Source organism: Lissotriton vulgaris, chromosome 10 (genome assembly GCF_964263255.1).
Source record: "Lissotriton vulgaris chromosome 10, aLisVul1.2, whole genome shotgun sequence".
Taxonomy (NCBI): domain Eukaryota; kingdom Metazoa; phylum Chordata; class Amphibia; order Caudata; family Salamandridae; genus Lissotriton; species Lissotriton vulgaris.
In genome coordinates this window covers 274,369,071-274,385,260 of record NC_141698.1, presented here as the reverse complement: position 1 = coordinate 274,385,260, position 16,190 = coordinate 274,369,071, and the positions used below count along the sequence as shown (strand labels likewise).

Genomic DNA, 16,190 nt, shown 5'->3' with positions numbered 1-16,190 from the left:
CAAGGACCAATCCACTTTATCAAACGCTGTGGAGAAATCTATAAACGCCGCAAAGACTCTTCCCCCACGAACCCTTACATATTTATCAGAGATTATCTGAAGTGCGGAAAGGATGTCAAGGGTGCCATGTCTCTTACGAAAGCCTGTCTGTTCTAAGGGTAATATATGATTCCTATCAACCCAATCATTAATCGAGTATAAGAGACATTTGGAGAAGATTTTACCAATTGCGTCGAGCAGGGCGATTTGGCGATAATTCTTGGGTACATTCCTGTCGCCCTTCTTAAACAAAGGCACCAATATGCTCCCTTTCCAGGACAAGGGAATAGTTTTACTCATGAAGCAAAACTTAAATATGAAAAAAAGAATTTTGCTCCAGGCGACTGAGTCCTGTTTCAAAACGGATACCGGGAGCTCATCAGGCCCCATTGCACCAGAAGGGCGCAGTTCCTTTATGGCCAGTTGAATAGTTTTTTCTGAAGGGAAATCTATTGGAAAATTACTATCATTACAGGATCCCTCATACTCGGCCACCGGCCCATTACTAGCATATAAATTAACAATATAATTGACCCAAAATTGTTCAGATATGGGGATTGGACAGGGACTGACTCTTGTACCACAGCCCTCCCCGATTAGAAACCAGAATAATCTTGCGTGACCGTTAACTACGGCCTCTCGCAAATTGATCCATAAAGAATCCTCTTTTTCTTTTTTTATTTTAATCTTGGCCCTACGTCTCCTTCTTTTTAAGAGGACTATTTTACGGTATCTTTCAGGGGATCTGTACAAATATTGTTCCCTCACCAGCTTATTTATTTCCTTATTTAGGAGGATGATCGATTTGAGGAGTATGGTCTTTTTTGTGGTTAAATTAGATTTTTCTTGCGGCTAAAGTGATCTCCTTCATAAAGTCCTCAAAATGAAGTAATTCAGCCCCTTGCCAGTTATGAAGATCTTTTACTGTTTTTTCCAGGATGTGCTCCAGGCCCTTCATGGCTTTTGAGGTCCAAAAACATCTTCCTGTTTTATTACTAAAGTTGACCGAGTCACCATTGAGGGACCAAGGGTCAGCATTGGGAGGGTTTATGGAGAGGGTTATAGTGATCACCTTATGGTCACTGAAAAAAGTCTGAGAGACCGCCAGATCTCTCAGGAGGTAAAAGAAGCAATGTTCAATGATTACGTAATCCAAGATCGACTCACTTTGATTGGATTTGTGCGTAAAGTTTGCCGGTGTATTAGAAGGAAGCCTTCCATTTGCTATAATACCCTCTGTTTCGGACAGTTCTTCCAGGAGCAGTTTCCCTCTCTTATTTGTTCTAATTTTAACTGGGAAAAGAGCTTGTGGAATCTGAAAGGATTCCTCTTTGAACTTGTTTCTAAATAGATCCAAGCTTGAGTTAGAGAATTTGCAGTTAAGATCTCCCAATAAGATTACATGGGGGGTGGGAACTGTATCCTTGATTTGTTTAATAAAAGCAAAGACTTGTTTTAATACTACATTAAAACAATCATCGGGCGGATATAAGCATTTATTATTACCAGGGGGTTCTTCTTTTCCACATTGTCGAGACTAAACAGTGTCACTGCCTGGAAAAGGTTGCTAGGATCTAAGTGGTGGGAATAATTCCACTTTATCCGATTAAAGAGCAGACACACAATTCCCCCTTTAGCGTGCCCTCTCTTAGAGGGGGAAGCCCCTCCTTCCAGGACAAAATAATCCCTCCCCACTATCATTTTGTCCACACACCACGTCTCTTGAATGCAGATCACACTAGCCTTCAGGGAATAGAGATACTGCAACTTTTCGGGACTGTTATTGATTCCAGCAGCGTTCCAAGAGAGAATTTTTAGGCTGCTGCTAAAGATGAGAAAATAGTTTCGGGTTGTCAGTTGATTTACTTGATAGAGCACCAGGCAACCAATACCATTGCTGACTGTCCTCTACTTTATTACTGTTTGTGGATAAAGAGGGAGGAGTAACATGTGTCACTAGCCGTTTAGATTTAGAAATGCAGATCTTTAAATCCTCAAAAATGATAGGAGGACTGGCTTGTCTCGAGCCCATAGACCTCCTATCTGAGGAGCCGTCTCTACAGTTGGAGAAAAGAGGCATTATGTCAATCCCATGACTCTGAAAGCTCTCAGCTTGCTTCAAAATAAGGTTCACAATAAGTTTGGAATAGAACCTTACCCTGATGCACGACCCAGCCTCAACTCTCAAAATAGAGACCAAATCAATGCCATTAGATTGGATTAACTTCAAACTCTCCATCTCTTTAAAGCATTTAAGAAGCAAAGTTCTATTCAGTATTAAGTCAGGATCAAAGAGAGGGAGGAAGTCTAACGTCAGCGTGTCTATACTTTCCTCTGTGAGATTTACCTAGGATTTTTTAGAGCATGCTGCACCTTCTACCGAGGCGTAAAAAGAGGGAGCCGTTGGATTAAGGGCAGATGCTACGCTAGGAGCAGGTTTTATCATCTTCACTATCGGAATAAGATTCATTGACCTCCCCAAACCTATATTAGGACTTCCTAAATTGGGATTCGTACAACTGGGGATGATGTCATTGTACTCTAAGGGAGGAACTGGATCGTCGTCTATTTGCGTATTTGAACCCTGCCTCAGATTTCCATCTTCAATCACAGCAGTAATGGGCAGAGAGTTATTTACATCACTCTTAATATGCGAGTCTTGAAAATCCTCAAAAATTATTTGTCTCTGCATCTTTTTTCTATATCTGCGGATAGGTTTTCTCTTTTTTCCTCTAATCGTTTTAGACTTTTCCATTTTTACTTTTTCCCCCTTCTCCTTTGTCTCTTGGACATAAATAGGGAAGAGCTCTTTATCAGGTTTTAAATCAACTGCTTCACCGGTTTCCTCTACAACTTCAAGATCAGATTCCACAATACAATTATAAGCAGAAGATTTAGGGGCTGATAGTAGCTCGTTTCTAACAGAAACAGCCGGAGCATTCTGGGCTGAGTTATGCCAAGAGTCTAAGGGCTTAGTTCCTGGCGAGATATCTGTACAGGATTTGGGCCCTAGCAAACCGACATGAAGATCTAAACAAGGTACCTTTTCCAAAGATTTATTTAATGGGACCTTCAGTATCTGGGTAACTGTTTCCAGGACACAGTCAGAACTACCCACAAATTTACCCAACAACAATAATATAGAGGACAGCAGATGTTCTAAAGCAATCAGGGACTCGGAGATGGGTTTGTCAGGTCTATCTGGACAGGGGAAGGAAGTTGGATGAATACCTAATATGTTCAGCTCGGGACTCTTTGAGATGTTGGACTGCATGGATATGTCTTGGGGATTTAACAGAAGGGGTACTACTATAGAGTTGAAGGCCTGACGGAGTAGAGATGAACGGTGTCTTAGTGGCCTCAAATAATTTCAAAGATCCATCTACTAAGTACCGCCCACAAAGCTCCAAATCAATATCTAGCAGTTGAGAGTCCTCATTACCTCCTTCCATTGGGTGGAAACCACCTGCTAGTTCTTGTATCAAGTCGATCTCAGACCTTGAAGAAATATTATGCTGCTGCACACACTCAGCTCTGAGAGCGGGCGACTTATCGTTATGGGAAGCAGTAAATTGTGTTGGATTAATTCCCTCACAGACTTGTGAGTTAATCACTGACTGACCTTTTGCCGTCTGTGCGAGCAAGCGAGAACGAGAACGAGGGAGAGCGAGATCACGTGACCGCGAGTCGGGAGCCGCAAGCAGGAGCGATGCGGTGGTGGCGGCGTCTCCAACAGTCTGTGACTCTGTGGTTCCGTGGGGGGGGGTCTGTGCATCGTGCCGCGCTCGTGGTGGTGGCTGGCAACGGCAGCCGAGCGGAGAAGAAAAAACGATAAAAACGGCAGCAGCAGAGACGGCGGTAGTGGAGCTCTGAAAAGCTCGGGGAAGGAAAGCGACCGGGCAGCGGATTTGAACGGTGAGCCCCCTGCATACCCAGCGCTGTTGCTACTTAAACCTGAAAGTCCCCTGTTAACTCATCTCTCATTACGCATTTAGTCTGCATTCAGTCTGCATAGAAGCAATAGAAGCAAAACCAAACACAAAACTTTGGGGGCAATCACTTCTACCTGGCCGAGAAGAACTCTGCATCTCCTGCATTGCTGGTCCCCTCGCCGCGGCACACCACAATCGTTAGCGGCCGCCGAGGAGGGGACAGCAGGACTTCATCTACCAGGCTCCTTTGCGGTCCCTGATTGGGGGAACGCCGCCACGTCAGCCTTGCGCCCCGAGGCGCTTTTCACGGACCTTCCCGGCAGAGTGGGTGTTAGCACAAAACTTTGAGGGCAATCACTTGTACCTGGCCGACAAGAACTCCGCATCTCCCGCATTGCTGGGCCCCTCGCCGCCGCACTCCACAATCGTTAGCGGCCGCCGAGGAGGGGACAGCAGGACTTCATCTACCAGGCTCCTTTGCGGTCCCTGATTGGCGGAACGCCGCCACGTCAGCCTTGCGCCCGGAGGCGCTTTAAATCCCGGACCTTCCCCGCGTCGCGGGAGCGCGCGGGAGCCGCGCCGGGCTAAGCCCGGGCAAAGGGCGGGCCCTCTGAGGCCGAAGTAGGCTGGGCTGGGCCCACTTATTTACATTTTCTTATTCGTCTGTTCTATTATATTGTTTGTTTCCTCGTTTTGGCATAGACATTGACTCTTTTTTAGGATACTTTCAGCTCCTTATAGTTTTTTATGCTTAAACTTTTATAGTGTTATTTTATTTATTTATCAGCCTGTATTTAGTATTGTACTCAACTTCTCCCTGTTTTCAAAATAAACATGACAGCTAAAAAGCTTCGTTCAGGAAGACTTTTGGTAGGAAGGCGTGTGCAAAGACAAAATCTAACCCACTTCGAAACAAGGATGTCCAAAACTTGCAACTAAAGGGCCAGTGTCAGTTATTCCATTTATGGGAAAAGTCTAAAGATAAGAATACGACAACGGGGGCTGGCTCGGAGCAACGTACTGTAAATAAGGATATTGGTGTCGTCACTTCCCCTGTGGGGACGCCTAGGCTGGCACTGGAGGGTCCGAATATGGAAACTAATTTAGCCGAGAACAAACATAGTGGGTGTCACACTGGATGCATATCTCATATATTAAGGGAGTATACATAGAAATGCCGAAGAGAAAGTATAGCATTTAATTTGCACGTTAACAATAGAAGTTATCAAGTGAGATAGAATGGAACCTTATGATTACAAAGTGTGTTATTTGTTTAATTTTCAGGCGTTCCCTGATGAAGGTGCCTGAATGCACCGAAATGCATTGGAATGAGGAATGATTTATACTTACGCCTAACATGATCAAATAAGAATTAAATGTGAATTAACATGTGGATATAAGAATAAAAGAACTTTGATTAATCGAACTACTGAATGAACAATATCATTTAATAGAGCTGGTTGTGCCTAGGGTGATACACCTGTGATGTAACAGGCGTGCTACCAGTGGAGATTATGGCTTTACCATTCACTATTGTGCTTCTTTGCACAGCCAGTGGCCACCAGGTATTTGTGAGTAATAACAAACAAACTAATGCAGTTTGCGTATGTGATTCCATATTCTTTTGGACATACTAATCTGAGCCCTCATGTACAAATATTCTATTTAAGAAATCATAAATTGCAACAAATAAGGAATTGCAATTTACGATTTCTTAAATGGAATGTACTAAAATGCATTTGGTGGAAGTGGTCGCAATTTGGGTGCCGATATTTACCGAATACATTGGTATTTTTAAAACTGACCTAATAGGTCGGGTCACAATATACTGAATTGTAGTGGGTTGCAATTCAACCGACCTCATAAATATGCATGAGGGAGGTTGCAAACTGTGATCCACTACGATTGGCTACATTCACAGGCATAGTGGACTGCAGGGGTCAGCAGACTACCATGTCTGTGATTTGTTTTTTAATAACACATATATTGGTTTTAATTAAGGCAGGCCATTAGCCACAAAGTTTTAAAGAATGGAAAATTGCACCTTTTTTATGAGTATCAGGCATGTGGTCCAGGGGACCCCTTTGTGTTAGTCAATGACTTACCACCTATTCTGAGAAGTTGGTAAAATATTAATGATTTGCGATCGGATCTAGGCTGTAAAACATACATACCTGAAGGAATCGGTATCTGTAAGGTACGCCCTTAATACCCCCCTGCATGTATCCCCAAACTGGGATTCAGTGACTAGTTGCCAAACTTCAATTTGGGCTCGGTGAATACCAAAATGACATTTTGCAGCACAAAAGGCTCTGATTTCACGAACTGGAGCCTTTCCGATCGTAAAATAGCTTAATACATGAGGGCCCTGGTGCAAAGCCCCGAGAAAGGCGGGCCGGTATCGGCCTGTCCGCAAGTATGGCGGGGCATTGGCCCCCCTTCCCCCGCCTGCTCTCCGTGGTGGGGCGCGCCCCGTCACCTCATTATGACGCGGTGGGCGCACCTCATCACCGATTGCCACAAGGGCTCCAAAGTGGCCCGGAAGCAATTGAATCGCTTCCGGGAGCAGAGGTCAGGCCGGTTAGAACCGGCCTGGCTAGTAAGGGGGTTTAATAGGCTGGGGAGCAGGAGTCGGCCTCTTTTACCGGCGCTCCCCGGTCTGCCCCACCAGCTTCCAGGAGGCTGTAATCTTTTTTCTTGTTTTGTTTTCTAGGTCCTGGAACACGGTTCATGCCTGGAGCCTGGCATCAGCATTGTGAGGAGGATTTCACACCGAGGACACAGTGGTGACCCACCATCGCCGATCCTGAGTTCGTGGAGGATCGATCGGCGCTGGGGGCGGCCTCGCATCGAGGCTTTACAACACCCTGTGTTTTTTCTTTTTTTTAGGCAAGTGAGAGATATGTCTGTGGTCACACATTACTGACGACTTTAGGCCTGAACAACTAAGCAGGTATTCATGTTGTGCCACACTGGAACACCTCCCTCTGGGGCTGGTGCACATTTGGGGTTTCTGGGGGGCCTATGGTGTCAAACCGATTGGATACAGGTGTAGTAGCGCGCAGTATCAATGCATCTGTCGGCCGGCGAATTATGGGGCATGGTGGTGTACCAGCTAAAACAGGTGTAGTATCACGCAGTATCAATACATCGGTTGGCTGGCTAAATATGTGGCCGGGTGGAGTCACAACAGTACCTATGCACCCTAAAGCTGGGGGTGTTGGTGAAAAAGGGGGTACAGTCTCACGAAGTAGCGCTGACTAGTGACATTTTTGGTCATATAAAAGCAAGGTACTAATCATATATCTTTGATTTTCATTTTTTGTATGACTGGATTCACGCCTGACGCCTGGGAAGTGCTCCACATCGCTATGACTGCAAAATGGTGGACAACCAAGGAGACAGGTAGATCCGGAATGTGAGTGGCAAGCGACGGCATCAAGTGTGATGGGCGATCAATTCAAAGGCTCAAGCGGTGCCAGCATGAGAAGGTGCTCCCCATGCATTATAGTTGAAGTGTATAGTTGTCACCCATTTGTGTTGCCAGGTGTGGTAAATTAGCAGTACACTGCATTACAGGTGTATACCGTGACAGCTTGACCGGAGCACAGGTATTACGGGCGGAGGCGACACAACAACACCCTTGTTGTGAAACGGTTATCTGCTATGACGGCGCCTGTGCTCGCGGGCGCCTTCATAACGGACACTGCGTAGTTTTGGGAGGCTCCGTGGTAGGAGGGTAGGCTTGCACAGAGCCTACCCCAGAACATAGTGGTCAGGATAGGTAGTTCACGGTGTCCATGACATGCTTATAGGAGAGCGACAGGCCTTTGGGGCATTCCTTGGGTAGCCTTACAATGGTACAGTTGCACCAGCAATGATTAGCATTGGCAGGGGTGACGTGAATATCCGGTGCACCGTGATGCTACTGATTGAGGCCAAGTAGTGGCTCCAAGACGGTGTGTCAAGTCCCTATGAGTAGGCCAGCCCTAGCATTAGGATCCTGCAACTTGAGCAGGACTGGGTAGAAGGGGGGGTTGGTCAGGACCACTAATCACTGAAGTAGGGTTGGCTGTCCACGTTTGGGGAATGACTGGGTGGAAGGGGTTGGTCAGGAACACTAACCTCTGAAGTGGGTTGGTTTTTGCCACGTCTGGCGCCGACGTCTCTGAATGCACAGAGCCACGCTGTTAAATAACTAATAACAGATGAGTGAGGCTATCTAATGCGCCCTGGCACAGACTCCAGGTATGCCAAAGGGGGGAAACTGTCTCTGGGAGGGCATTGAGCCACTCTGTGGAATACCTAGTAACAAACTAGTGAGGCTATCTAGGGCTTTACACCAGCAGTCTATAGTCCTTGGGTGAATCTGAGGAGTCGGGCTTCTTAAAAAGATGGCGTCTGTCTGTCCAGAGTAGGGAATGAAATCGTCAGGAGGATCCTTAGGTCTAGTTAGTTGTGTATAGGGACAGGGCATGACCAGTCAGTGAGTTTTTTGGGGGGGCCTGATAGTCGGGCTAGAAAAAATAATGGCTTGGCTAATGGGTTTTTAAGGCAGGGCATGACCTTTCAGTGTAGGAGGGTAGGGGGGCCAGATAGTCGGTCAACTACGCTGGCCTGTAGGGGTAAGGTCATGATTGGTGAGCAGTAAATCTAAGGTCCCTAGAGGGCAGCGCCATTCTTGAATTGGGTCGCCCAAGGGGAGGGACAAGTGGTCTTTCCTAGAACTCCAGGGGCGGTACAGCCGGGTGGCTGGATGTGTGCGGGGGAGGGGGAGTCACGCTTTCTTTAGGCTGGTTGGCCACCCCGCACGTGCACAATGACGTCACTAAACGGTGCAGAGTACAAGGGCCCCCTTTAATGGAGTTAATAGAGCGTACAGGGTAACCAGGGGGGAAGTACCCTCACGGTAAACGGGCCCTCTGCGTATGCGCACACCTACGGGAGGGCGTGGCTAATTGATAAGGATCCGACACCTGTTAGAGACCTTGCTGTAGGCCCAAATAGGATACGCAGAAAAGTAATTAATGTATGATTATGATTCAGATGTTAGATTCGGATAGGAAATACCTTGTACTAGAAGTATGTTAAGATTAGCCATCTGATATCTGTATATATTAATTGTAATCAAATGTCTTGCTATGTTTTCTGCGTAAAAATGTGTAAATATTGTTTATTTCAATTTTTATTTGATTTTATGTTTTAAAAAATACGGATGGGGGTTGTACGACCCCCGCCTCCAAAGAAATCCCTCCCATGTCCATCTTTAATAAATGTTGGTTAAACACAAGGCGGGGGAGGGGGATGTTCGGTAGTCCCTGGCCATAGAGAAAGGCGGGGCCGGTATCAGCCTCGCCACACATATGGCGGGGCACCCGCCCCCCTTCCCCCACCTGCTCTTCGTGGTGGGGCGTGCCCCGTCGCCTCATTAAGACGCGGTGGGCGTGCCTCATCACGGATTGGCCACAAGGGCTCCAAAGTGGCCCTGAAGCAATAGAATTGCTTCTGGGTCACTGGGGAGCAGAGGTCAGGCCAGTTAGAACCGGCCTGGACAGTAAGGGGGTTTAAAAGGCCGTGGAGCGCAGGAGTCGGCCTCTTTCACCTGTGCTCCCCGGTCTGCCCCACCCAGCCTCTAGGAGGCTGTAATCTTTTTCCCCACCCACCATCCCCTAAGGCAGATGTTGGTTATTGTGTTATGAAAGTTGTACATATATTTTTCCCAAGGTAAATGGATGACGTGTGTTTCGTACGATTATTTTTGTTCCTTCGAACTTTTTCCCGTTTACAGGTCATCAATCATCGTATTTATTGCTATTCCTTGGTCAGACGGTAAGGTCATGATTGGTGAGCAGTAAATTTAAGGTCCTTAGAGGGCGGCGTCATTCTTGAATGGGGTCGCCCAAGGGGAGAGACAGGCGGTCTCTCCTAGACTCCAGGGGCGGTACAGCCGGTTGGCTGGATGGGTGCGGGAGAGGGGGGAGTCAATCTTTCTTTAGGCTGGTTGGCCACCCCGCACGTGCACAATGACGTCACTAAACATCGCAGAGTGCAAGGGCCCCTTGTTTATTTCAATTTTTATTTGATTTTATGTTTAATAAATACAGCCGGGGGTTTTACAACCCCCGCCTCCAAAGAAGTCCCTCTCGTGTCCATCTTTAATAAATTTTGGTTAAACACAAGGCGGGGGGAGGGGATGTTTGGTAGTCCCTGACCATATGGGCAGATGTTATCCACAGCGGTTCAGGTGTTTTCACAGTTTGCGTCTGAATGAGCCTTCTAGTGTCACAGCGAAGGCGACAGTCTGCGCCTCTGCTTTGCTTCATTTCCAGCTGCTCATGGCCCCGCACAGGCCCATGCTGCACATAGGTATTTCCAGCCTGGGCAGATAAATTGAGGTAGAACATCCCATTGGCTTAATTTCTATTTGCATGCCACTTTTGTGTTGTGTCTAAAGCACTGTGAAGAAACGTGACGCCGTGCTGCATGGGTGTTACAACTGCGGCGCTGCAGGTATATTTAACCCTCGGTTTCTGTTGTGAACTCCCTGAGAGCTTAGAGTGCACATTTCTGACTCACTGCCTCCGCTGAAGATGCCCAAATGGAGTCAGACTGCAAGTGTAGTCACTGCAGCAACTTCCCAAACTAAGCCTTAATATCAGAGACACATAAACAGTAATACAGCTCTGGGTCAAAAAAGAGGAAGGGGCAACAGAATTTTTTAGCAGATGGACACCCGAAGACCAAACTAATTTGCCCATTTGCTCTTGATACCCAGACCGTACATGGTCTCCAGCTTCATCATGCCTTATATAGGGCTGTTACTACCCACATCGACGCTGCAGATGTGTCAAAAGATGAAGCTTCTTCAATCATAGCAGGAGCCTCAAATCAAGGCTCACAGTTCTGCTAGCGTCTCTCGTCCACCCCCTCCCACTGAAGCCTTGGAACTGTCCAATGTGTTGACCAGTGTTCTCAAAGGGCAGATGCTACAAGGCCTAGAGTACGGGATGTTAAACGAAGCAAAGGTGGCACTTCTCAGCAGAATCTGCCCTTCTCAGTAGCAGTGCTCTTACTGACAGACAGTAAACAAGTTAACCTCTAAATTGTATGTTTGAAATAATATGCTCCGATCTACCCCCCTTTAATCAGGGACATGTGAGGGAGAGCGTGAATTGGGCAGTGGCGGCTGCTGCAAAACTCAAGTGGAAGGCCGGGGAGAGGGTGACGGAACGGGGGATTAGAGAAATAATTGTAACTTTTTTTTTAATGTACATGTTCTGCCTCTGTCGGCTACCTCAGTGTTCATCTTCTCTTCTGATAGTGTCCCAGCAGTCCTTGGGAAACCAGCACAGGCTCCCCACCCAATCCCGGTGCTGCTCTCAATAGCATGAGTTGTTACAAAAAACAAGGGAACCCAAAAGGTATAGTATAGGGACCTTGGGCAGTATCATGTTATAGAAAACAATGGTTCCTATTTTCAGAGGAAGCATCACTTATATACAATAATCATACTCTAAATAGGTAGTATGTCTTTTGTCCAGCCGGACAAGAATTTATTTTGCAAATATATATAAAATTAAATTATTAGAAACATTCAATAACAAGTGGGCACAGCCGTGACCCACGAAACAGTGAGACAACAAAACGAAGCACAGAATGGCCAAAGGGCAAAGTGAAATACGTCTGTACACTCCTATTTGACAGTGACACCAAAAAACGCCATATGCAATATGACTATGCAATATTGTAATGTGCAATGGTGTATAAGAAAACGATCTTAGCCTGTTAAAACTTTCAAATAGGAGTGTACAGACGTATTTCACTTTGTATTTCACTTTGTGCTTCGTTTTGTTCTCTCACTGTTTCGTGGGTCACGGCTGTGCCCACTTGTCATTGAATGTTTCTAATAATTTAATTTTATATATATTTGCAAAATAAATTCTTGTCCGGCTGGACAAAAGACATACTACCTATTTAGAGTATGATTTTTGTATATAAGTGATGCTTCCTCTGAAAATAGGGACCATTGCTTTCTATAACTCAATAGCATGAGAGCAGCACCAGGATTGGTCTGAGCTGTATGGTTTGCCGCACAGACAGTGCCTGGGAGTCTGTGATGTTTCTCCAACTCGGATGTGCAACACAGCTCGGTTGGAGAAACCTACATTCGCATGATGGTTTGGTCGGCCTACACTTTAACAGCATTTTAAGGAGCAGGAGATTAAGAAAGTGTTTCAGGAGCGTGTTTCTGGAATGGCCATGAGACCAAGGAGTCGGTTCCCTGGCCGTGTTCAAGGTATCACAAGAGGCTCCTTTACTCGAGGATTTAGAGGCTATCAGGGACAGCAATCTTACTGCAGAGGTGCATTCCCTGGATGCAGCCAGGGGGGGGGACTGGGAACCGAAACCGGCCCTGGAAAACTGCTTGGCCGGGACCCCCTGGGGGGAGGGAGGTGCAGCCAAGCGGTTTACTAGAGCCGGTTTTGGCCGATTTAGATACAGGGGGCCGATTTATCCAGCCCTTGGTAAAATAAATGCCCTCAGGGGCCCCCACCCTGGCGGACAACCGGGGAAATGCTCGTTGCCTGCTATGGCCAGTCCGGCCCTGGATGCAGCCTTCGGTGAATTAGAAATAATCCAAAACATGTTACATGAAGGAGGGTGTGACAGGGATTTGCTTTATAACTACTAGTGGGCCAACCTTAATGGGGGGGTGCCATTGCTTCTGAATGTCGTACACCTTTGTATGTGTAGTGTTAGAAATAAAACACTTCTTTTATTAGAAAAGTGAGTATTGTCTAGACATTGATTTATTGTTCGCACTGTTTGCCTTCTGATTTATGAGCTTCATTGACTGGTATCTACATACCCGAGGGAGCCTTGACTGCTCGGCCACAGCTACCACTAAGAGTCAAGTGCAGGTGTACTTGACCTTGTTGATCAGGCACCTTAGTAGTTCGAACCCCAGGATGTCAGGGGTAAAAGGCCTCAACCACCACGGTTGGGCCTTTAACCCCTGCATGCCCCATGGCCCTCTGAAAGGGGTTCTAACAAGGTAAAGTGTAGTCTCTTCTGCTGTGCATCCGGCCTCAGTGTAGTAAGTAAGCATAATAAGGCTGGCATGAAACTCATTGACTGATCTAGATTTAGCAGCATCTGTAACTTGACTGGGGACAACGCCGCCTCCTCTTCCAATTTTCAAAAGCTCCTCCCTCCAATCCCTGCAAAGAAAGTCAGCAATGTGCTCCACATATCTGCACAGAGAAAGGTAGCTCCCTAAAAGTCTTAAGGTAAAAATACTCTTGTTGCATCTGCTGTCCTTGATATTAATGTGCACGAAATATCATGGGATGATAGAAGGTTCAACACAAGCACTCCCTGTTTGGCCACTTACTGCTGCAAAAAGGGGGTAATGTGCTGGATGAGCTACTAAATCAAAACTGCTATAGGCACAAATATGCAGCGCACATGAAGAAGAAAAATATTCAAAGTGCATGTTAATTATGAAGGTCCCATAGGTGGACAAAAAATTCAAATGTAGGAGTAGGAGTAGGAGTGGGAGAAATTAGTGATTGCAATGTACAATATTTGGAATATAATATAGGGATGGGCGTCAACAGACTATATTCAAATCTAGTTTTTATTCTCTTGCAATTTTACGAAGTTACTGTACATTTGAAATTTTTAGCATTATTTAATGAAGTTGTTTTTGAACACATGTTTTATTTGTTTGCAAAGGTTTTAATTAATCATGCAATAAAGCGATTATTATTATATTCAAATCTTTATTTTGCTATGGATTATTTAAAAAGGAAGAACAATATAGGGAAGGGTCAAGGTCAATAGACACTGACCAGCGTATGATGGCATAGGCGCTGGAAGTGGAGGTCTGGGGGTCTTACAGGACCCCCAGAAATAACTGTGCTGGAGTTAAGAAGGTGAATGCTTGATAAAGATGCATTTAAATGTTCTTTTTATCTTGTCATGTTTGCTGGGCATACAAACACAGAGGTCAACTGCCAGGGTACTTCTTCTAAGAAAATGCTGCTTATTGTTCAACATATGGGTTGGTGTTTACTTTTTATTCTCTGACAATAAAGTGAGAGGATTTTGTTTAGAGAACTATATGACAATCTTTCTGGAGTACAAGGAGTGTGAAAGAAAAGACTGTAGGATGTTATTTTTCGGTAATGCAACACATTTTAAATACCTGTAAAGGAACTGAACGAATGTTTCAAAATAGTCAGCAGTTAAAAAAGCACACATGATGCATTTTTTGTAATTCTGAAGTGTAATGGAAACAAACATTTTTAATAGGATCAAAACACTTAAGAATGTTCAAATTATAATTACTCACAGAAACCTGATTTCCACACATTGTCGCTTGTGCTCTACATAGTTGTATCAGTGATAATGCATATCCGTGCAAATGGCCTTTCCAGTGAAAAATATATTTGTGAAAGCGTGCTCCAAAATACACCACATACCACATCCTTATCACTCTCCTGTTAAAATGGTGTACCTCTTGCTTCAATGCTTGGAATGTGCACATTCCCTGTGCTTTAGGTGATGTAAATCTGGTGGCAGTACCCCAGCTCTGAAACATGTGCCAATACCACTGTATGTTTGAACTAAAACATATCTAGTATATGCATAGTGGAGAAGAGGGTTGAAGGCCAAAATACAGAGGTTTGATATCAACCTACAGAAATATCAAATATAGAATGTCAACCGCTACTATGTCATGAAGATAAGTGTATACAGATAATTATAGATGTGTTATTCTTAACTCCACACCTACTTACCATGATGATATATAAACCAAAACCTACAACTGAATAATATCTATAAGACTGTCATGAGTTAGTGCAGGAGTGTGTAATCAGGACCGGTTTTGTGTTTTACCTGCACTAATTACTACAGTGTAGCATGTTCTTTCTTTGGAGCACTGGATTAAGTTTAGGATGACATGCACATATTGAGAGAGCCTGGTGTGGCTTTGACTTACTTTCTCGAGTAGGTAATTGTTGATGTGCCCGCCTGTGGGGTCCCCCTTGAAGTCAAAGTTGATGTCCATGTACTTGCCGAAGCGGCTGGAGTTGTCATTGCGGTTGGTCTTGGCATTGCCGAAGGCTTCCAGAACGCAGTTAGATTTCAACAGCACATTCTTCACTCTGGGACCAGAAGCAAAAATAAACAAGATGGAATGAGAAAGAAGAACACATGTAGTTTTGGTGATGGGACGCATGCCCATCAACCTGGACAGTCCAACATCAGAAATATACTCAATCGGCCTTTGTAACGCCAGCAATGCATCAGAAGAGCCTTTGAACACCAGGGGCCATATTGCAGTATGTGCCCCGGTTGTGCAATGGGAGTTTGCGCCCGCTTTGCACACCCTGGGGAACTTTGGTATTACAGGAGAGGGTGCTGACGCTTGTGTGTCTCATTCAGTGATACCGATAGCGCTGGGGCACTTAAATCACCAGCGCTGCCTTCAGGGGGCAACCCTTCATTTGCATAGGGGCGTGCCCTATGCAAATGAGGGAATTCCTTTGCCTCTGCGTCAATGCCATTTTACAGACGCGAGCGCGGAGGCAAAGAAGCTCTCAGGGGGGTGCACTGTGAGTGCGCCCTCTGAGAGCAACCCTCTGGAGGGGAGAAAGTGGGTCCTCTGGGCTGTCCAGACATCCCCTTGCAGGCGGGTGCTGTCACTGACTGCACCCGTGATCTCTAATCCCCTTCAAAAGTGCAGGCGGGTTGCCACCTGCACTGTGACAACACGGGGTGCCTGCTAGCAGCCGCTCCGTGTTTTCACATGAATGAGTTTGCGGCTGCCTTGGGGGCAGTGCATACATCGTAGTAGGGTGCAGTGTCATTGTTTGTGCTGGGCGCACCTTTTAAAAGGTGCGCCTGGTGCAAACAATGACAATGCCTAATACGGTCCCAGGGAGACATTTTGAAAATCTGCCTAAAATACCCATTTGTTTGGCATAGATTGTCTGTCTTCAGCCCTGATTTGCCATTACACATCCACTGCCCATGATACCAAGACAGTGATGTACTCGTGCAACGACTGTCAAACTGGACAGAAGAACAGACTATAGCAATCAAGGGGCCCATTATTACTTCGTAACAAGTCAACAAATGAGCACATTCTAACCAACAGAAGTAGAGTCAACATGTGGAGCTTGGTCATAGTTCATCTTATTATTCTCA

General features: G+C 45.7%; 1 protein-coding gene across 1 annotated transcript in view; it reads right to left on the bottom strand.

Annotated features, from left to right (window-relative positions):
- LOC147685121 (unconventional myosin-Ig-like) overlaps positions 1-16,190 on the bottom strand; it is a 1,601,091-nt gene that overhangs the window by 1,395,794 nt on the left and 189,107 nt on the right. Inside the window, exon 4 of the mRNA XM_086941006.1 lies at positions 14,980-15,145. Within this exon, the coding sequence (XP_086797132.1) occupies positions 14,980-15,145 (166 nt within the window). The remainder of the gene's footprint in view (positions 1-14,979; positions 15,146-16,190) is intronic.